This window comes from Lasioglossum baleicum, chromosome 20 (genome assembly GCF_051020765.1).
Source record: "Lasioglossum baleicum chromosome 20, iyLasBale1, whole genome shotgun sequence".
NCBI classification, from domain to species: domain Eukaryota; kingdom Metazoa; phylum Arthropoda; class Insecta; order Hymenoptera; family Halictidae; genus Lasioglossum; species Lasioglossum baleicum.
In genome coordinates, this window is record NC_134948.1 from 5,415,263 (window position 1) to 5,439,251 (window position 23,989).

The following is a 23,989-nucleotide window of genomic DNA, read 5'->3' on the forward strand; positions in this document are numbered from 1 at the left end:
TAGAAACCCTAAATCTCTCGATATTTAAGAAAATGTATGTGTCTTGACCAGTGGCGCACCCAGGGGGGGGAGCCAGGGGGCCAAGTCCCCCACCAAGAAAAAAATGTTCAGCTTCCAAAATTAAAATCGCGGAATAGCCCTGGGTACCGATGATAAATATTTTGGCTTAAAAATAAGGTCATCACGCAAAACCTAGGGCTGGGTTTAACTCGGCCCCCCCCCCAAGATTACATCCTGGGTGCGCCACTGGTCTTGACTGTGGCAGCACTGTCGCGCCGTCCAATATTTGTCGAATTCCGCTACATGCTGCCGAATAATGAAAATTACGCCTCGGAAACGCAAAAGTAGGCCATTTTCGGACCAGGCCACCAATGGTGGGTCTTTCATCCATCGATTGTGACTACGTACGGGCCCCAAATGTGCATTATAGAGACGTATAGTGGAGTCTACGAAACCCTTGCAACCTCGTGTACGTATACAGTTTCTAACGGTGTGTGAGGGTACTACTACACTGGCGTTCGGCCAAGGTCAAATTCGGACCGTCACACAGTGGGTAAAATCGACGTTCTAGCTGTTCATGCCTATTTCACCATTATTTCAATACATAAAGACCACATTAAATAGGTCGTTGGATTCGTCTTGCCGTCAGCTACAACATTATTGAACAAAAAATATATAGTTATAAATAAATAATGAAGGTGACCGCAGTTTTATATTGAAAAAAAATTTTTTTTGAAATTTTTTGTATCGATATTTGTAAAAGACTGTGTACTGATAATGGATTATAATGGATCTAAATTTTGCACGATCTGTTAGAAGAGATCTTGCCGAAAATGTTCCACTTTGTCAGAACATGGACACATCCTCGGACATTTTAACTTATCCCTTGTCAAAGGTGAAAAACTTCGACAATTTTCCTTAGTTGATTAAATATTTTTTTTTTTATAATAAATTATGAACAATGATGTTTAGTTCCTGGTGCGTTCTCAACATAGATATACATTCTTCATATAAAAAAAAAATTGGTCATTTAATCTTCAGTAGGTTTTCCAGGACATCATTATGAAGAGAAGGAATTTTTTCGGTGATAAATCGTATCCGAAAAAGTTTGATCTTTGAACGTTTATTGTAACGAGAGTTTTCAATAGCTTTAATTAATATTATCGTTTTCGAATGTAATAGACATTTTAAGAAACATTGTGCATTCGTTAAAAATCGATACGAGGACTTTGAGTTTTTAGCCCGTGAACAGCTAGAACGTCGATTTTACCCACTGTGCGTCACCCCTAATAGCGAAATCCCCGTAAAATTTCCCCGCCGAACGGTTATTATATTGGAACTTACCTTCAGAGGCGGCCTGGTCGGATCCTTCCTGAGCTCGGCGTACCTGGCCTCGAAACTGTCGTCCCAGTACTCCCTGCTCCTCATCCAGGACGGCTGCGGCAAAAGAGAAAAATCGTTAGTCGTCTGTCCGATCGTCACAATCGTTTGCTACGCGCGCTCGACAATTTCACTTTTTCACGTATGTTCCTGCCCGCGAGGAACAGATTTTTATTGTCGACTAAAAACGTTCGGATCACCGGTTCCCGTTTTTGTCGCGGCTTAATTTCGCACGCGCGGTAGCTCGGTTGTCCAGGGTTAAGGGGCTAGTATAGGCTCGATTTGTAACTAGAAAGGAACTAGAATCTTACTAGAAAAATGGCTCGAAACATGGGTTTCGTACTGAACGTTGTTTGACCTTATTTAAGCAAATTGTGGGCTGGGTGAGGGCTCATTCGAAAGAGGAAGGTTAGACGCAGCGCGCTTTTCTCACGAGGTTAACGAGATTATGTTAATAACTAATAATATGTGGGCCCAAAGTAGAGAAAAAATCTAGGAAAAAAACCCGCAGATTTCAATGCATTTTCTGTCTCCCATTTTTTCGACCCAAAATCTAGTAAGATTCTAGTAAATAGCAAATATCTAGCAAATAACTAGAATCTTACTAGAAAGAATGGGTTCGGAACTAAACGTTGTTTGACCTTATACGAGCATATTTTGAGCTGGGTGAGGGCTCATTCTAACGAGGAAGGTTCAAAGCAGCGCGCTTTTCTCATCTCATAAGCCAAAAAAGTCTTTTAGAGACAGAAAATGCATTGAAATCTGCGGGTCTTTTTCCTAGATTTGTTCTCTACTTTGGGCCCTCATATTATTAGTTATTAACATAATCTCGTTAACCTCGTGAGAAAAGCGCGCTGCGTCTAATCTTCCTCTTTCGAATGAGCCCTCACCCAGCTCAAAATATGCTCGTATAAGGTCAAACAACGTTTAGTTCCGAACCCATTTTTTCGACCCAAAATCTAGTAAGATTCTACTAAATAGCAAATATCTAGCAAATAACTAGAATCTTACTAGAAAGAATGGGTTCGGAACTAAACGTTGTTTGACCTTATACGAGCATATTTTGAGCTGGGTGAGGGCTCATTCTAACGAGGAAGGTTCAAAGCAGCGCGCTTTTCTCATCTCATAAGCCAAAAAAGTCTTTTAGAGACAGAAAATGCATTGAAATCTGCGGGTTTTTTCCCTAGATTTGTTCTCTACTTTGGGCCCTCATATTATTAGTTATTAACATAATCTCGTTAACCTCGTGAGAAAAGCGCGCTGCGTCTAATCTTCCTCTTTCGAATGAGCCCTCACCCAGCCCACAATTTGCTTAAATAAGGTCAAACAACGTTCAGTACGAAACCCATGTTTCGAGCCATTTTTCTAGTAAGATTCTAGTTCCTTTCTAGTTACAAATCGAGCCTATACTAGCCCCTTAAGAGGGGCGGCCGACTCGTGACAGCGCAAGACAAACAAGCCAGTCCCCGTGGACGCGTCGCAGGAGCCTTGATGCTGTCATTAATTACGCTCGTTCGGACACGGACAGAGCGGGACGCGTATCTAAGGTGAAAAACTGTCGCGGTATGCAAATTGCGACGAGACGGCGAAGCGCAAAAACTCCGCTCGGTTTCTCCGCGCGGGTGCGCGTCCCTCGCAATTTCCACGCGAACACGCAGTCGCGCGTTACCGTGCGGTTTTTAATTAATAATTAATCACCGGGTCGGATAAGCGACCCGGCTGGAATGTCCGACAGCCGTGCCGAGTTTCGAGGCGCGCGATCCGCAGCCGTCAGTGCGACGCGACGGTACCACTCGTTCGATGGAACGGGTAATAGAATACACGGACGTGTGGGCGATAAGAGAACGATTATTAAGGGCGGGTCGTGAAACCACCGGGGGTGAGAACGGAATACATCGCGCCCCTGGTAATTCAAGCCTCGCGAGCATTATGCATGGATCTCGAGAGATTTTTTATCGGTCCCTCTCTGACGGACGTGTACGTCACGAGATTAATCGCTCGCGAGAAATGAGTGATGCCATTCTACTGTTGTTCTACTATTTATACCGACACCTGTGTTTCGGTTAGAACATTTATTTATGCAGCCATTACATTATCGTTCCATGTTCAGATTGCCGGGAGTTCGCGGATTATTATCTGGAACGAGGAAGTCGAGGGTTGATCGGACTCCAAGTAGTACGAGTCAAGGAATGGTCGACCCACAGGTAGTGTAGATAAAGGGTCCAGATACAAGTGATATAAATCAACGAACAGTCAGCTCGCGAGAAATGAGTGATGCCATTCTACTGTTGTTCTACTATTTACACTGACACCTGTGTTTCGGTTAGAACATTTATTTATGCAGCCATTACATTATCGTTCCATGTTCAGATTGCCGGGAGTTCGCGGATTATTATCTGGAACGAGGAAGTCGACGGTTGATCGGACTCCAAGTAGTACGAGTCAAGGAATGGTCGACCCACAGGTAGTGCAGATAAAGGGTCCAGATACCAGTGATATAAATCAACGAACAGTCAGCTCGCGAGAAATGAGTGATGCCATTCTACTATTTATACTGACACCTGTGTTTCGGTTAGAACATTTATTTACGCAGCCATTACATTATCGTTCCATGTTCAGATTGCTGGGAGTTCGCGGATTATTATCTGGAACGAGGAAATCGAGGGTTGATCGGACTCCAAGTAGTACGAGTCAAGGAATGGTCGACCCACAGGTAGTGCAGATAAAGGGTCCAGATACAAGTGATATAAATCAACGAACAGTCAGCTCGCGAGAAATGAGTGATGCCATTCTACTATTTATACTGACACCTGTGTTTCGGTTAGAACATTTATTTATGCAGCCATTACATTATCGTTCCATGTTCAGATTGCCGGGAGTTCGCGGATTATTATCTGGAACGAGGAAGTCGAGGGTTGATCGGACTCCAAGTAGTACGAGTCAAGGAATGGTCGACCCACAGGTAGTGTAGATAAAGGGTCCAGATACAAGTGATATAAATCAACGAACAGTCAGCTCGCGAGAAATGAGTGATGCCATTCTACTGTTGTTCTACTATTTACACTGACACCTGTGTTTCGGTTAGAACATTTATTTATGCAGCCATTACATTATCGTTCCATGTTCAGATTGCCGGGAGTTCGCGGATTATTATCTGGAACGAGGAAGTCGACGGTTGATCGGACTCCAAGTAGTACGAGTCAAGGAATGGTCGACCCACAGGTAGTGCAGATAAAGGGTCCAGATACCAGTGATATAAATCAACGAACAGTCAGCTCGCGAGAAATGAGTGATGCCATTCTACTATTTATACTGACACCTGTGTTTCGGTTAGAACATTTATTTACGCAGCCATTACATTATCGTTCCATGTTCAGATTGCTGGGAGTTCGCGGATTATTATCTGGAACGAGGAAATCGAGGGTTGATCGGACTCCAAGTAGTACGAGTCAAGGAATGGTCGACCCACAGGTAGTGCAGATAAAGGGTCCAGATACAAGTGATATAAATCAACGAACAGTCAGCTCGCGAGAAATGAGTGATGCCATTCTACTATTTATACTGACACCTGTGTTTCGGTTAGAACATTTATTTATGCAGCCATTACATTATCGTTCCATGTTCAGATTGCCGGGAGTTCGCGGATTATTATCTGGAACGAGGAAGTCGAGGGTTGATCGGACTCCAAGTAGTACGAGTCAAGGAATGGTCGACCCACAGGTAGTGTAGATAAAGGGTCCAGATACCAGTGATATAAATCAACGAACAGTCAGCTCGCGAGAAATGAGTGATGCCATTCTACTGTTGTTCTACTATTTATACTGACACCTGTGTTTCGGTTAGAACATTTATTTACGCAGCCATTACATTATCGTTCCATGTTCAGATTGCCGGGAGTTCGCGGATTATTATCTGGAACGAGGAAGTCGAGGGTTGATCGGACTCCAAGTAGTACGAGTCAAGGAATGGTCGACCCACAGGTAGTGTAGATAAAGGGTCCAGATACAAGTGATATAAATCAACGAACAGTCAGCCCACGGGTGAAACGAAACAGAGAATGGTCGTAGTACAAGTAGTGCATGTCAACGAGCAGCGACCCACAGGTAGTAAAGATAAAGAGTCTAGGATACAAGTGGTACAAATCAACGAACAGTCAGCCTACGGGTGGAACAAGTAAGGGAATGGTCGCACTCTACAAGTAGTACAAGTCAGTGAATGGTCGGACTATACAAGTAGCACACAGATCAACGAACAGTCACCCGCGCAGATCGTGCGAAAGATGAGACAACAAGCAGCGCAGGTCAACGAGCGGCGACCCACAAGTGTACAGGTCGACGAGCGACGAACAAGTAGCGAAAATCGATTATTAGCCGGACGAGACCGCCGGAAAGTAGTCAACGACGCGCCGCACCGGACGGAGAGACGAAATACGAAAACGAGGCTTGTAAAGGTGAGCGCATACTAGAGGGTCGCGGGAAGGCCGCGGATAGTCTCGGGTAGGCCAAAGCCGCCGATGGACGTCCACGCGGGAAGAAATCTCTAGCGGGCCGACGCGACGGCTCCACAGCAGGGAGCAGGGCTCCCTGAAAGAAAGGTCCCTTTCCCTAAAAGAGGTGGGGAGCCCACGGAGACCTTTTTTCTCTGCCGCGCACAGCAGGTAGCCCTGCTCCCTGCTGTGGAGCCGTCGGACCGCTAGAGATTTCTTCCCGCGTGGACGTCCATCGGCGGCTTTGGCCTTCCCGAGACTATCCGCGGCCTTCCCGTGACCCTCTAGTATGCGCTCACCTTAAATCGACCCGGAGATTGGTCTTCTCCCGAGCACAGATGCGACGAAGCTCTCGATTCCAATACCGGAAACGCGGGGAAACGGATTATCAGCTCGATCGCCATTAGCCCGACGACGGCGGCGAGGGGAGAAGGGAGGATCTTTGGTCCCTCGGGACGAAGGCACGAACGGGTCGGCGAAAGGGAAAAGGATCGAGAGAACAGAGGGACAATCGAGCCTTCAAAGGCGGAGCGCGGGTGCCGAACACAAAAACCATTATAGGCTAGAGGACAGGAAGTACCGGGGCTGTGAAAAATTTACCGAGTACAGGGTTGCGGAAAAACCGATGGTCATTGAATCCACGCGAAACGATCTTGTTCGATTGTTATCAGAATTTTGAAGCTGCATCAACGGACCAGAAAAAATCGTAGATCAAGTTTGGAACATTTTTGTTACATTCACATTTTACTACTTTTACTACTTTTACTATTTTATTACTTTGTAGTGGACATGGTGCGTTGGAAAGAGGGACTTTCCGGACGCGGAAATTCCATCCTTCTCAAGTGTGCACGTTGGACGGTTGCGTTGAGGGTTCGGTCGTAAAAGTGACGATTGCAAGAACCCTGACCCAACCGTTGCAATGTCCTTGGCAGCGACGATTTTTGAATTGTTTTGGGGAAGAAAACTTTCTCCTTACTCTTGAGGAACGGAGAATTCCTCCCCTTATTTTAACGGTTTTTCCCACGTTGCTAATCCTCCCACCAAAAAGGATTTTTACCAGTAGACCAGAAAGCTTGTGGCACTCGTTGAGAACGCATCGCTCTAGAGTTGTCCGCGCTACGTGACGTTATATCTTTGTACTTTGTAGTACGTGATAGTCGTTAACGTTATAATCTAGTTTTCTCGTTATTGTTGTTATTGTTACATTTCGTTTTATTTCGTTATTGTTATGTGTTATTGTTTTGATAAATAAACATTTATATTCGTTGTCTGTTAACCACGCGAAACATATTTGTTACACACTGAACTACCCGTCATCCTAAAACTTTTTGAAAATGATGGTTGATGTTATAGCGTCATAGGACATTCCAGCGGACACATTCGTAGTGTCCACGCGGTTTGGCACTGCCTGTAGGATCTCGCAGCGGGAAGTGGCTGGAGAGAGCGCGCTGCATTCCGCGTCAATCACGGCTCAGGAACAAAGGAATGCTTAGTGCACTGGATGCACCCATTTGCCTCCCTGTCGTAGACGCTCCTGACGCTTCAGCGTCTCCTTTGACGTGCTATTAGACAACACGGACAGGAAGGGGATGGGAACAAACCGTCGAGCCTCGGTCTGTTATCAATCAACGCGAGGATCCTGATGGATCGAGTGCGCTTCCGATACCCTTGATATCCGTGATAGCTGAGGACGTTCTGGAAAAACCACCGGAACAGCCGCTCGGAGATCCCATCCGTTTGCCAGAGAATTTCTCTGGACCAGCCGTTTCTTGGCATTCATATTTTCGCGTACATAATTATAGCTGCGGAAAATACGATTGTTCGTTTCCGCCGTTGCACAGTGGGGTATTTCGCTGAAAAACGGGAATAAAATATTGCAGCGTTATTTATGGGCTCACGGTCACAAATAAGTAGGTCGTTGGATTCGTCTTGACGCCGGCTATAAGCTTACGAAATAAAAATTGTACTTTAACATTTAAAACATCAAAATAATTCTGATTTTGTTGGCGAAAAAAATTTTTTCTTTAAATTTTAAATATATAATTTTGTACATGTTTCAATACTGTTCAACTTTTATTGGAACCATTTTGTCGTCAGATTATCCGAACTCTTGAAAAGTAGTGATAATGGAATGCTTTGATTACTATGTACTGAGTTGAGATAGGTGTACAAACTCTTCGCAGATTTTATTCTGTTATCGTCTAAATTAGTATTGTTATTAATATTTCAACATTGCCAATCATTCTGTAAGTTTCTTTTCGATTTCAAAACTTTATTGACGATTTTGGTATACAATTGAGCTGAATTGAGCACTCCTTCTGGTACCCTTACATTCTATAAAGCTTTGCGATCATAGTCTGTTGAGAAACGAATTTGTAATTCGCGCCCGACTGATTGCATACAGAGTCATCTGGTGTGAGTGAAAGAACTACGGTGTGTTCACTGCTGAAGTGACTTCTTCACTTGTTTCTAATATGGCGAGATAGCGGGATGTAACGCTGTGAATAGACCGACCACGTTTTTATATTCCAGTTATTATTATTGTAATGAACACAATCTGCTGTGAATATATATCCACGCATCAACTCTAACATAGTCCAACAAAAAAATCTTCCGAATTTTTCCGAATTCGAGAGTTATAACTAATTTAAGTAGAAATGAGCATGGAAAGTCGCAGCGTACGCGTAGTACACCTGCACCGCACACTCTCGCGGTCGAACGCGTTCGCCCGATTCTCTACGAGATCTTACGAGGATCTTTGTTTACATTGTTGCTGCAAAGAAGCCTTCGATTCAATCGTTTCCTTGCGGTATTCAGTCAAAACAGTTCCATCATAGAGTGCTGAGCAAACTATTGAGAGCATCTATTATATTCTCTTATGTTATATTTTAGTTTTCCGTTGGACCGCGAGAGTTTGCGGTGCAGGTGTACTTTCCATGCTCATTTCTACTTAAACTAGTTATAACTCTCGAATTCGGAAAAATTCGGAAGATTTTTTTGTTGGACTATGATCGCAAAGCTTTATAGAGTGCAATGGTACCAGAAGGAGTGCTCAATTCAGCTCAATTGTACACCAAAATCGTCAATAAAGTTTTGAAATCGAAAAAAAACTTACAGAATGATTGGTAATGTTGAAATATTCATAACAATACTAATTCAGATGACAACAGAATAAAATCTGTGAAGAGTTTGTACACCTATCTCAACTCAGTACATAGTAATCAAAGCATTCCATTATCACTACTTTTCAAGAGTTCGGATAATCTGACGACAAAATGGTTCCGATAAAAGTTGAACAGTATTGAAACATGTACAAAATTATATATTTAAAATTTGAAAAAAAAATTTTTCTCGCCAGAAAATAAGAATTATTTTGATTTTTTAAATGTTAAAGTACAATTTTTATTTCATAATCTTATAGCTGGCGTCAAGACGAATCCAACGACCTACTTAATTGTGACCGTGAGCCCATAAATAACGCTGCAATATTTTATTCCCGTTTTTCAGCGAAATACCCCACTGTGCGTTGGTTAGTGTACTCTCGGGCTGCGTGCCAAACGAGCCGCGGGAGGGCACATTTCTCGCGGGGAAATATTTGCGCGATCCTCCCCGAGTGGCGCGTAATATTTTTTAACACGCCGCGAGCCGCGCCGTCCCGTCGGCTCCTTTAATTAAAAGGAGCCCCGGAGATAAACGAATAAACTCGCTTTAATTAAAAGAAGATCCGCCCTACGACTGTCCATTGTTCTCCTCTCTCGGGCAAAGCCGAGCATTCCCGGATCCTCGGTCGGCCCCCGACAAATTTCTTATCGATATCGGTTCACGGCTTTGAAAATTCCCCGAGCATTTCATTCTACCTATCCTCTCCCTCTTCTCTCCATCGCCCTTTCTCTCGGAATCGGGTAATTCCCTTTTCTTACGGGGATCGATCGATTATTCCGTGATCAGCCGAGTTTTCCCAGCAACAGACTTAATCCGGCGAACGTTAATTAAACAGCGCGGAGTCGGTGGATCCTAATCCATCGAGCCAGGTCGTCTTTCACTGCGGATTATTCGACGGGAAAGATTCTTTCCTTTCCGTCCGCTCGATCTTACTCCTTCGCCTTTACGCGCCTTTAACGAAATTAGAACCTCACACCCACGCCCCTTGAGGATATAACCCGGTCTCCTCTCTTATTTCTACGGTTATCTATTCTCCCGTTTATCCGCACGGAATCCGGCCGAGCACCGTCGAACGAATTTCTTCTCGCCGCGGGAACACTGTCTCTAATGGCAATAGTAAAAGTCGGAGATTGGTTCGACTGCGAACGGTATGAGAGCTGACTTAAGGAGAATGTGGAAGTGAATGGTCAGACTTAAGTGGTACTGATCGACGACAGATCAGAATAGAAGTAGCACAAGTACAGGAACGATCAGACTTAAGTAATATAAGAATACGATTGGTCATCGTCTGAGTTGGGCATTAATCGATTAAAATTTTAATCAAGATTGATTGATTAATGTGTACCGATCAAAAATGGTAATCGTTGAAAAATCGACGATCGATTCAATCGGTTGATGAAGTCAATCGTCAATCGGTGATTAAAAAAGAAATCATCGAAAAATCGACGATTTATTCAATCGGTTGATGAAGTCAATCGTCAATCGCTGATTAAAAAAGAAATCAGCGAAAAATCGGAGACTGATTCGATCGATTGATGAAGTTAATCGTCAATCGTCAATTAAAAAAAGAAATCGTCGAATAATCGGAGACTGATTCAATCAATTGATGAAGTCAATCGTCAATCGCTGTTTAAAAATTAATCAGCGAAAAATCGGAGACTGATTCGATCGATTGATGGAGTCAATCGTTGATTAAAAAAAGAAATCGTCGAATAATCGGAGACTGATTCAATCAATTGATGAAGTCAATCGTCAATCGGTGATTAGAAAAGAAATCATCGAAAAATCGACGATTTATTCAATCGGTTGATGAAGTCAATCGTCAATCGCTGATTAAAAAAGAAATCAGCGAAAAATCGACGATTTATTCAATCGGTTGATGAAGTCAATCGTCAATCGCTGATTAAAAAAGAAATCAGCGAAAAATCGGAGACTGATTCGATCGATTGATGAAGTTAATCGTCAATCGTTTATTAAAAAAAGAAATCGTCGAATAATCGGAGACTGATTCAATCAATTGATGAAGTCAATCGTCAATCGGTGATTAAAAAAGAAATCATCGAAAAATCGGAGACTGATTCGATCGATTGATGGAGTCAATCGTTGATTAAAAAAAGAAATCGTCGAATAATCGGAGACTGATTCAATCAATTGATGAAGTCAATCGTCAATCGGTGATTAAAAAAGAAATCATCGAAAAATCGACGATTTATTCAATCGGTTGATGAAGTCAATCGTCAATCGCTGATTAAAAAAGAAATCAGCGAAAAATCGGAGACTGATTCGATCGATTGATGGAGTCAATCGTTGATTAAAAAAGAAATCAGCGAAAAATCGGAGACTGATTCGACACCTATGTATTCGACCTCACAATCCTAAAAAGAGTTCAGTTAGTTCAGTTCAATTCGGACAGCCAGTCTGACACGTTCGTTCAAGACTCCAGCGAGGCTCGCCGCCTCCTGGATGTCCCGGTCCGGACTCCGACGAGTCCTCGCTCTCATCCGCCTTTTAGCGGTCCTGCTATATCACGCGCTTCTAGTTCATTATAATTTCATTTCATCCGTTACAAATATATTCCCAGTTATTAATTTAATAAGTGAGTCTCGCTTAGTTCTTCTCCTTACATCCTCGCGCTTTCCTATTCAATTCGCGTTCGTCGCTATCAATTACGAAAGCTCATGCGCGTCAACGAACGCGGGACGGAGGACAACAGCGGGGTATCTCCCGCCAACCGAGGATCACCGACGACGTGATCTTCCCAGGACGAGTGAGGATCATCGTCCTTCCTACGACGATCCAGCCTGATTCGACTGCAGCCGTCAGCGAGCAACGGAAGCAGTTCGCATAAAGGAAGCCTGCCTCTGTCTTCACCGATCGCTATACTCAACTGTCCGATAAGTTGCTAGATATTTCCCTGCGAAGATTCGCGCCGTCTCAGTTATCTCTGCTCTCGTCCGCCGCTTTGGGGCGAATCTACTGTAAGCGTTAAGTAGAATACGCATGTTCGCGAAAGTCGTGGTTCCCAGTCAGACGTCGGACGTAACGTGCCGCGTGGACAAAAGGTTGTATCGCATTTGAGAGCGTCCAGTAAGGGGAATGGGTCGCGGAACGATAGTTTTCGCGAAAGTCAGACTCCGGGACGTAACGGTCACTTTGATTTTTTAATTGTTAAAATGTATTTTTTATGTCATAATGCTGTAGCTGATCTTAAAGACGAATTCAACGATATGTAATATCATGACCTTGAGACCATAAATAACGTTGCAATAGTTTTGGCCAGCTAGATCGGCCAAATACCGCTCTGTGCGGCGCGGCGTCGAACGAAACGCAAGCGCGTTTCTGTTTCCAGGTTTGTGAGCACACCGACGAGCGAGCGAGCGAACGAACGAACGGACAAACGCGTTCACGCACACTCATCTCTCTCTTTCGGCGTGTCGCCGAAATACGCGTATAACGGCCGTCGTAAATTTCATTCCGGTCCCGCGATGTATGGATCGCGGCTGCGATGACGCATCGTGCGATAATGCGTCCCCGCAATTTCGTCCGTATTTTCGGATAAAGTAATTTACATGGGCCCAGCCGGCCCATTAGGACGCATTACGCGGACGTAACCGTGCTCGATACGTGATTATCTTTAATCCAGCCATTCTGCCGTCGTTCCCGACCGATACCCCACGAGTTTCACGTACGCTCGCACCTTCGCACAGTGTCGCGAACACCATGGACAAAAATCATTTTAAAAAAACGCACTAAAAAGTATGAACTAATTTCCATTTAATTGATGTGAACACACACGAACTTAAATACAATACAATCTTTTCGGAGGCGGCGGAAAATTGAAAATTATCCAATGTTGCTGATTATGATTTCATTGGAATATGGTGGAGTTGGAAATCAATAGGTGGGAAGAGAAGATACATGAATATGTGAAAGCACGTAGAAGAATTTAAGGATTTTCGTAATTTACAGTGTCGAAAATTTTCAATTTTGCGCCGCCCCCCTCCGATAAGATTATTATTTATTAAATTATTTCATAATTTTTAGTGCGTTTTCTCGATGTCGGTTTAATTTTGTTTTATGGAATTGTTTTATTTCACACTTTAGTGGAACGAGCAGAATTTGTAGAACACCGTAGAATGGTTTTTCGGTCTTACTGGTTATTTGCAATAAAATCCGCAAAGAATGAGAAAATGTAAAATTTGTTTTCAAGGGACCAATCGGGGAAACATGCCCTACAAAATGCAGAAGGTTTCGTCCCGATTGGTCCATCCATCTCGGAGTAATCGGTGAACATACATAGAAAAAAAGCGGAAAAAAAATGGAGTAATCTCCTCCTTTTTTGAAGTCGGTTGAGAACGTGTTCCGTTCGTCCGCGAAACGTATATTATTTTAATAGATAACAAAATTCGTACCTCGCACGCCCGGCTAGCTCAGTCGGTAGAGCATGAGACTGGAGTCGCGTTTGACCGTTCGCCGAAGCAACATCGAATCTCATCGCGCGCTAAAGAATAAGAATAGGTGATCGTTCTTTAAAGTGAGAAGGGCTCTGGGCCCTCCCACCGGCCCCACAGGCCCCCGCAGTGCTAAGTGATATAAAGACCAGCTTATCGCCCACCATCCACCTGAAAAAAAAAAGTTTTTTTTTTCTTTTCTTTGTGATAGTAAAGACAGGCATGGCCGGCCCACATGGCGCCAAACGTACTCTTTCGCCGGACGACTCCGACAAAGAGAACATAATAGACAACACAAAACCTATGAATAGGGTGAAAAAAACTCCCAAACTTCACTCACTAGAACTTGATAGGCAGTATAAGAAATTCCTAAAGGACAACAATGCAGCCTCTATTAGAATAAAGGTTACTCCTAACCTCAATGCCGCCCGCAAGCAAGAGTCGCCTCCACCTCTGGCGGAGGACACCTCAACCGCACTTGACGCTGCGACTTCTACCTTACCGACAGAGAAATGGATAACCCCCAAAAAAACTGCTAAACCATACGGCCCAACAGTAAACCATACAGGCAAGCCGGACCCTGACATCACCAATCGTTTCACTCCACTACCCAACGAGGAAGATGAAGAATACCAGATTAACAACAATTCCGACACAGAAGATAATGCGACAAAAAAAACTAAGAGTATAAAACCACCACCCATCTACACAACCAACTCCAATCTGAGCACCCTAATCACCACCCTCAAAGCGATTAACATCCCGGTTACTAATTTTACCGTCAAAGAAGTTGACAAGGAAAACCACACCATATACCTCAGCAACATTGAACACCACCAACCAACAATCAATCACTTAGTAGAAATGAAAATACCCCACTATACATATACACCAAAATCGCTAAGACCCAGATCAATTATCATAAAAGGGATCAAAGGCGATTTCACCGAAAATGAGATCCTGAAGGAAATTTCGGAGCTAAATATTCCTAATATAGAAATAATAAAGCTGTCCCGGTTCCAATTCGACAGAAACCAACCTGACCGTCACCACCACCTTATACAAATTACTCCTGAAAGCAATCCCAAGGAATTATACAAAATTAAAGTGCTGGCCCACCAGCGAGTCAGATGGGAACAACTAAGAAAACCCCCCATTTTCCAGTGCAGAAAATGCCAACGACTCGGACACTCTAGCAAGAATTGTTTCCTACAGTTCAGGTGCGTGAAATGTGCTCAATCACACGAACCAGGGAACTGTGCAATCCAACAAAATGAGAAAAGGGTAGCTCTCAAGTGCGCCAATTGCAACCAAGAAGGACACCCTGCCTCATACAAAGGCTGCCCCTTCATCAAGTTTGCCCTCCAAAAGAAAAAAGAGCAAATCTCTACACGTCACCTAATCACTACATCCAGGATTAACACCCTAGCTGCAGCTGTGAGAACCAACTTCTCCTACGCACAAGCCACCAGGAATTCAAGGCCGCTCCCAACAGAAGACTACCAGGCTTTCCCCACCGACCGCACCGTCCCATTGCCCAGAGGTACTCAGCGGACTGGTCCAAAAACCGATCATCAATTCCACGCTCACCAAGACGCCCAACCTCCAACATGGGTGCAGGAATTCAAAGGTGAAATTATAAATCTATTCAACAACCAATTCCAGACGTTAGCAACCCAAGTCGCGGCCAATACTCAAAAAATAGAGTTTATATTAAACTCCATCTGCGCTAAATAAAACACGCTCCCCTCAACAACCCACCAAATCATATCAGGATAGCAGCTATAAATGTTAACTCTATAGTCTCAAACCATAGGAGACTCGAACTTCTTCACTTTCTACAGACCCACAACCACGACGCGGTCTTCCTTTCAGAAACAAAACTCACTCCCATACACAAACTCTCCTTCAAAGACTACAATATAATCCGAACAGACAGACCCAACTCCAAGCAAGGTGGTGGTACCGCCATTATAATCAAAAGAAACATACCAATAGAAATCATCAAACTGCCATCATCAATTGAAATACTAGAGTTCACAGCCATTAAAATTAGGCTCAGCAACAACAATAATCTATTCTTAATAAGTACATACGCACACACTGACAATAGAAAATTATTTATCACAGAAATAAATAAACTATTCGACCAACTAAAACTCCATTCTGCAAACAACTTTTTTATTACCGCGGGTGACCTAAATGCTAGAAGAAAAGCCTGGGGAGACCGAGTCGACAACCAGAGAGGCAAGTATATGCGTCAATGGGAAGACGACTCTTCCACAAAATATAAAGCTAAAATAATAACCCCTTCTCTCCCAACATTCAAGCCGGCCCAATCCTTCCTGGACATATGCATTACCGACGTCAGACTCACCTTAGTTAATGACATCAATGGTAAAGCTCAAACCCTCCCATATGACAGCGATCACTCTGCCCTATCACTGATCTTCCAAATACCCACCGCCGACACCCCCCTTTGGCCACCGAACCATGAGTCTCTCAGATTTAACTATAAAGCCACCAATTGGTCTCGATTCACCGAGAAGCTCGCCAAAGCCTACAAACACCCAATCCCGACCAACCGCAACCTATCAATACCGGAAATAGACAATCATCTCGAAACAATCACTAATGCAATTTCCCAAGCCATCTCCAAGAACACCCCTAAAATTAAACCGTGCAACAGCATCCAAAAATACCTAAACAATAGAATCAGAAAACTCCAAAAAACAAAAAGTTCCCTCGTTTCCCTACTACATGATCAACGCAGACAGGACCCACACCTCAAACAACCGCTTTCTAAGATAACAAAATCCTTATTGAAAACAACCACCACAGAACTCCAATCTGAACTTCGAAAATCGACTGAACAATACTGGACCAACATGACAAAAAAAATAGACTTCCGAGACTCCGACTCCTTCTTCCCCCGCATCAACGCTATGTTCCGACCAAAACGTTTTACCACCATAAATGACCTCCATATCCCAAAAAACCAAGAATCCATACTGCGTAGGAGCGGATGCAATCTATTACACGCTGCAAGTAATAACGACAATTACATCTTCTCATCCCCAACCGATAAGCTCAACATAATAGGAGCTCATTACGAATCAATCAACTCTCCTAACTACCTAAACTCCAACACCCCGCTTAAACGAATAGTAGACTCCACTGCCGATGATATTAAAACACAATTCGCGATAGCCCGGTCAGACGGAATAACCTTCACCACCTTCGACGACTCCAACAGAGCCTCCAACCCTACGCTCGTACTAAACCAAGACTACCCTTTTTGCACCTACAGATCAGTTGACCACATCTTAAGACATCTCCCGAACAAAACATCTTGTGGCCTTGACAACATCCCCCCAATTGTCCTTAAACACCTACCCAAAAATATAATTCATAACTTAACCATAATATTTAACAACTCGTTGAACCACAGCTATTTCCCTAAAGCCTGGAAACAGGCAAAAGTGCTACCTATTCTCAAAAAAGGGAAAAACCCACACGAACCCTCCAGTTACCGCCCAATCAGCCTCACCCCCAGCATGAGCAAAGTCTATGAAGCAATAATAAACACCAATATAAACACATTCAATAAAGCCAACAACATCATCCCAGATAGCCAGTTCGGATTCAAACACCATCATTCCACAACCCACGCCATCCACAAGCTCTTCTCAGATTTAAACACCATCGTTTCTAAGAGCCACTTTGTGGGAGCGGCCCTCCTAGATCTAGAAAAAGCATTCGACTCGGTATGGCACAATGGCCTATTGTACAAATTAAACAAAAAAAACTGCCCGACCTGGCTATTATTCTCTATCTGGGATATGATAAAAGACAAGACTTTTGCCACCTGGGACGGTAAGCTCCTCTCTTCCCAAGAATTTAATATCCAAGAAGGACTCCAACAAGGCACTGTAAACTCGCCAATCCTATTCAACATCTTCATAAGTGACCTTCCCAAACTATTCAATTTTAATGATAATAGCTCCTCCTATGCTTTAAACTTCGCAGACGACCTCATAATCTACACGCCAGGCAATAAAGTAAAAACTGTCCGCGATAATCTTGAAACCCTTACTGAGAAAGTCAACAAATATTTCATGGCCTGGAATTTAAAACTCAATCCTACGAAATGCGAAACGATACTTTTCAGGAAACCCCTCGAACACCTCTCATCCAAACCAAAGGCGGGTAGTAAAGACTTCTGCATATCCACCACAATCCCAGGCACCAACACACTTAAAACCATCCCCCACAAAAAAGTAGTGAAATACCTTGGAGTCCATATCGACTACCTTCTTCGCGGAAATAAGCATACAGACATCCAAACCACCAAAGCTCGGCAAGCATTCCAGGCCCACAGCCGTATCTTCTACAACAAACACCTGACCCACAAAACAAAAATTATTCTATATATGTTACTAGTCCGCCCAATCCTCACATACGCAGCGCCCATCTGGTGGAACTGCAATCACACCACTATGGAAAAAATCAGATGCCTAGAAAGGAAATGCCTAAGAGCTTGCCTCAAGCTATACCGTACGCAACAGTCTAACTGGCAGCACCATGTTAGCAACAAAACTTTATATAACGCAGCAGAGATCCCTAGGATAGACTCATTCATATTAAAAACAGTCCGAAACTATTTTAGTAAAATTCCCACCATAGACAACAGTATAATTCAATCTTTAGTGCACCAAGATCCAGCAATCTCCCAACGTCAACTCTCTAATGGCTACACCACCCCCCAGGCTTTCTTACATTGCGACAAATTAGGACTAATCCAGAATGCAAAAAATATAAACCTCATCTACCACTGGAGACGCAACAAAGCCGATAAACGCATTGCGTACCACCACCTTGACCTTGAAACGAACAGAGACAGATTTAAATTCTCACAAGATATCCCGACAATTGACTACTATGACTTCTACAGACTCGACAGAAAAAAATACTGGTGGCTTTCACCCGAAGACACACACATAAACGATCTCCACAACAGAAGAACTGAACTAATACAAGAAACCAGACTACGACATCAGCAATCTAGACCTCACCGAACCTAGAACATAAATACTTCGCACCCAAGCTACGATCCAAATTAATAACTAAGACTCGTTGTTACTAACAGTCCTAATTTTTGCGCCATTAAAGCAAAAAAACTGTAAATATGTAAATATGTAAATATACCTACAATTAAGCCTAGTTTTAAGTAGTTTTTAAGCCTTATCCATCAAGACTGATAAGGGGGTTTTTTGCAATAATAGTTTATTTTTTTTTTTCCCCCTCGCCTGACACATAGAACGTTAAGTAATATATACTTATTATTATGTCTAGTCTAAGTTTAAGTTCCTTTCTCATCAACAACCAAAGAATGTATAACTAAGAGTCTCGCACGCGAGCGAGCATTTAGATATTAATAGCGATACTGACTGGTACTTTTTATGTTTGTTGTTACCATTAATTATTAAGAATGTACAACTACTTGAACAATAAACATGTTAAAAAAAAAAAAAAAAAAAAAGTAGAGCATGAGACTCTTAATCTCAGGGTCGTGGGTTCGAGCCCCACGTTGGGCGGTTTATTTTTTTATTTGCTTTTTCAAGAGATACAGCGTTTTATCTTATCGGTAATTGTCCAAACACTGGTCCGGCCAGGGATACCCTCCCTTCGTTGACTTTTGTCGAACTTAGAGAAGGACAGCGAAGCTCGAGGGCCTCGGTCGTCGATATGTATACCCACGACCCGTATTATGCTACACTTCTCGGCGACCGAGGCTTCTTGAGCTGCTTGGCCCCTCGCGGGGTAAACCTCGCAGTAGTCCCGATAGTTCTCTGACTGTGAGGCAATTAAAGGCCAGACATTTGAAACATTTATCTATAAAACACTGTATAACGTAAAAGAATGTAATAGACACTCTGAATAGTTTACTCTGCACTTTCTGATGGCACTGTTTCAACTGAATACCGATTTGAAGGAGACCATTTAGTCGAAGGCTTATCTGCAGCATCCCATAAACACTCTCAGTAATGTAAACAATTCCCCCATAGGATCTCGTAGAGTGACGTAGAGGACCGAGCGAACGCGTTCGAACGCTAGAGTTCGGTGTAAAGGTTTATTAAGTGATACGCTGGGACTTTCGAAAAACTTCTGTAATACAAGAATTTACACAATTATCCTTGAAACACTTGAAAATCGCCAATGAACGGACGCTGCTTCAGAAACTATTTAACACATTACCGACCGGTGATTATTGCATAATTTAAAAAATCTATGGTACATGGCAGAGTTGGGCGTTATTCGAATGAAATTTCATTCGAATAACCAGCGAATAAAAAATACGAATAAATTTTTATTCGCTGGGTTATTCGAATAAATTTTTATTCGAATAAATTTTTATTCGACAAAATTTTTATGCGAATAACCCAGCGAATAAAAATTTATTCGTAAAAACCCAGCGAATAAAAATTTATTCGAACAACCCAGCGAATAAAGATTCATTCGAATAAGCCAGCGAATAAAAATTTATTCGAATAGCATAGCACAGCGAATAATGGTGTCGAATGACATCGCGTCACCGACATCGCACGCGGCACGCGGCACTCGGTTCGGCAGTCGGCACCAGCGACGTGTACTTATGTGTATCGTGGCAACAAAGTATGTGTAAAGATAACGAAGGTCCCAGTCCCGGACCTAGGTCGGTCACCACTACTAACCTAATCACTAACAATAATATATCAATCGTCAACATCAATCCATAGCTCGTCTCGGCCTCAGCCTCGAGGTGTCGGGTGTCGATTGTCGATTGTCAATCAAACAATATTCTCCGGCCTTTATTCTTATTCGCTGCCGTCATTTAGAATAACGAATAACGAATAAAAGTCCCGGGATTCATTCGTGACTAACGAATAACGAATAAAGCGTTATTCGTTAGCTACGAATAAAATCGTTATTCGTTATTCTCGAATAAATCCTGGGATTTATTCGTTATTCTTTATTCGTTATTCGAAATAAATTTTGCCCAACACTGGTACATGGCTAAACACTTTTTAATGGAACCTTCAATAGCAACAGCGATTTTCATTGTGACCTAACAAGTCACCCTTAATAACGTCATCTAATCGTTTCATTTAACATTGTAATGTAAAAGAAAATTTCTATGCTTTCTTTTGGTACAGCACAATTACTAATTTCGGTAGATAAAGTGTTAAGAGCTTGCCAAACTCTTCCTATTACCTCCAGGAGTACATGTACCACACTTTTGGGAACACTAATCTCAAGTATGTATCAATCTCTCGAGTCAATGAATGGCCAGGCCCGAAAGTGGTCAGAGAAACGAAGCCGATCGTTTAGGTAACACGGTTCTGCGTCGTGTATCGTCGAGTCAACCGGAAAATATTATTAATCGTCGACTTCACACCCCGATTCGTCTTCGCCGGCGACTCTAAAAAGAGAACAGAACCCGCACCCTTTTTTTCCCCCAACCGAGTCAGGCGTGAATAATTGGGTCGATGCGCGGCGGACGTGTTCGACGAGTGGCTAACTGAATCGAGTTAGTTGCTCGCCGAGGTGCCGTCGCAAATAAAAAAAAAAAAAAGCGGCCCGGAAACGCTTCGTGGATATACGATCGAGTCGTTCGGTTCGGCGGGCGACTGTTCGCTCTTATGGCGGATCACGTCTCTCTCTTTCTCTCAACGCGTTCTTCGAACGTGGAATTCCAGAATCGATCTGGTGAACCGAAAATTCACAATTAGCATATAAATGTTGTCAAGTCAATTGAATCATTTCACCGGAAACGATCGCAAATAGAATATAAATGTTGTCAAGTCAATCGAATCATTTCACCGGATACATCGATGTTCTTAATGGCTTCTATTAAATCTAATTAAATCTATTCGTAGTAATTCAATTTCCGGCTTTTTCATCCAGTTATTCCTTTATAAAAATTTAAATGAGGGTCATACTCTATGTATTTTTTCGTGCTGAATCGAATGGTGAAGTCCGTTAGGTGACAGGAATGATGCGAAAGAAGCTACAGCGCATTCATAGAACAATGATCTTGGATTTTTTATTTTCACATGAAACATTTCATGGTTACTTAAATATGTACTGAAGGATTAATAGTTGATAATAATAATAAAAAATAAACTTAAATATGTACTGAAGGATTAATAGAATTTAGTTTTTGTTTGATTTTTAAATTTTGTTTAATGTTTTGTAGGTATGATTTGTTTAATTTTATAAACAAATTAAACATACGAAACAAAAGCGCAAATAGGAACATATAAAAGAAAAGTAAAATAAAATCTCTACTTAGCAACTGAAAAACATCAGAAATGATATAAGTAAAATGAGGTACCTTTTTTTTTCATTTTTTTTAAAAATGAAGTTGACCTTCATATCTCCTTGACGTCTCCATCTATAAAATTAATGTCATATCTAAAAAATTAATGACATCAGATTACGAGCGCCTCGATATCAAGTAAGTTTGGTCTGATGAATTTACTTCTATCTCCAAAAGCAAGCGAGTTATTCAGGTGACCTGTTTATAGTGCCCCACCCTGTACATTGTTTCGTTGTCTTCCTTATTTACATTATTTCGTTATCTTTGTTGTTAAGTATTCTACACAGAACACTGCAATTGTATGTAAAACTCGTAACAAGTCATAGAAATATGGAATAAATACCCTCCTTTTATAATTTACAATCTTTATTCGATCATATGCATGCAATGAAAATCCACAATTCCAACAGTTTCAAAAACCATTCCCTGCACACGGATACGTAAAGCTGAGAACTGATACTGAACGATAAGAGCAGAATTAAGAAATACATAGTCAACAAACACTGCGTTTTGCTGGACTTTGACCCTGCAAACCACTCGTTCAAACATTATTTCCGGGAAGAATCGGACGAAGTCGGGAATGATTTTTGCGTATTTCTCTCTCACTAAATACCAACTGTAAACACTTGTAAAGTCTATTTTTCGGAACAAATCGGAACTTTTTTGTAACGCGACAAAATGTACGCAAACTGCCCACAACGTTACTAAACGTCAAGTGTTAAACAGTAGTACAGCCGTTTTTTATTTCATTCATATTTTTCTCAGCTCAAATACACCTCATACGTAGGAAAAAATTATACAACCACATTACCAAAAGATGGAAACTATTAGGAAAAATTCATGAGAAAGATACGGTTTCATGAAAATTCAAGTCTTGAGCTGTCGATTTCAGATACATATGCCGGAAATATAGCGTTATCACTGACATGTCCTGGAATGTCCCCACATTTTACTTGTTCCAAAAGCCTGGGAAACGATCCTATGAGCTCTCTTACTGGGAAAAAGAAGTTTGAATTTTTCGTCCATGTCGGGAATTCTACATAAGTCGTCCCACTGTGCGCCGTTCCGGTGATAGAAAAATCGAAAAGCGATCAACGGCGGCTCGTAGTTCTTGCCTTTATAGAGATCCGGTTGTCGCTGGCAGTCCGGGGGCACTAAAAATCGGCGTCGCATAAAACATTAACGGCGACGCGAGGCGCGAGATACGGTAGGGTGCGCTGGATCAATGGGGAAGAAACGACAGATAGCTGGGGTGTGCTGATGGCGAACGGAGGATATAGAGCGCGTTCGGTGCCGCTGTGTGTGGAAAACAGCACGAGGCGCGTCGCGCGGCGTTGGGAGTCGGTTGAGGCCGAGAGAGCGAGAGATTCGGTCAAGGTTTGCGGGTCGAGACACACTTGAAGCGGTCTAAGCGGCTTGCTTTCGTCCCCGTTCTCTCTGTTGGTGGGATTACGGCTGGTGGCCCGTTGCCCTAACCTCCACGGTCGCGGGGATCGATCGCCTAATCGAGGAAACCCTACGAGAGGAGAGACGCATGTGTGTCCCGTTCCCTATGTTCTCGCGCCGACACCGACCCAGAAACCTGAAAAACCAAGCACGGCTCAGAGGAAACCCTTCGCCGGAGGAGAACCTCTCGTATTTCCGAGGAGACCATCTGGTCCTCGCGGTTAGGTCACTTCGGACGCGGCATGATCGAGCGCGTATCGATTTCGCTCGGATATGCAGAGAGCGAGAGAGAGAGAGAGAAAGCAAGGAGAAGGAAGAAAAAGGCCCGGGGAATTGGATCCGTTGATCAAGTGGGCGGGGGTGGCTTCTTTCGGAGGACTCGAGAGAGCCAGGCGACAAAGAAGCGGCGCGCGAAAAGAAGACGAACGACAGACCTGGCCCACCCGGCTGGCTTCCCCTGAATTCTAAGGTATCGACTTTTCAATTGGGTCACGTGCAACGCGCTAGTACAGCTGTCGGCGCGGCGGCCCGCTCTGGGAATACAACCTAATGGAAATCGAAAATACGAGAGAGCTGCGGGGGCCGAGAGAGAATCAGGGTTTCCGGTCGGCGGCCTCTCGCAGCGTCAAAGCCGAGGCCTCGAACCTCCGCCAGCCATCTTTCCGGCGGCTGCTTATTGCTACTGAATTGAACGTTGAATCT

The 23,989-nt window shown here is 43.0% G+C and overlaps 1 protein-coding gene across 4 annotated transcripts in view; it reads right to left on the reverse strand.

The window, feature by feature from the left end:
• Positions 1-23,989, reverse strand: part of Alpha-man-iib (alpha-Mannosidase class II b) — a 135,046-nt gene that overhangs the window by 31,165 nt on the left and 79,892 nt on the right. For all 4 annotated transcript variants that reach the window (XM_076443925.1, XM_076443924.1, XM_076443929.1 and 1 more), the window contains one exon: positions 1,345-1,437. In XM_076443925.1, coding sequence (XP_076300040.1) covers positions 1,345-1,437 — 93 coding nt within the window. The remainder of the gene's footprint in view (positions 1-1,344; positions 1,438-23,989) is intronic.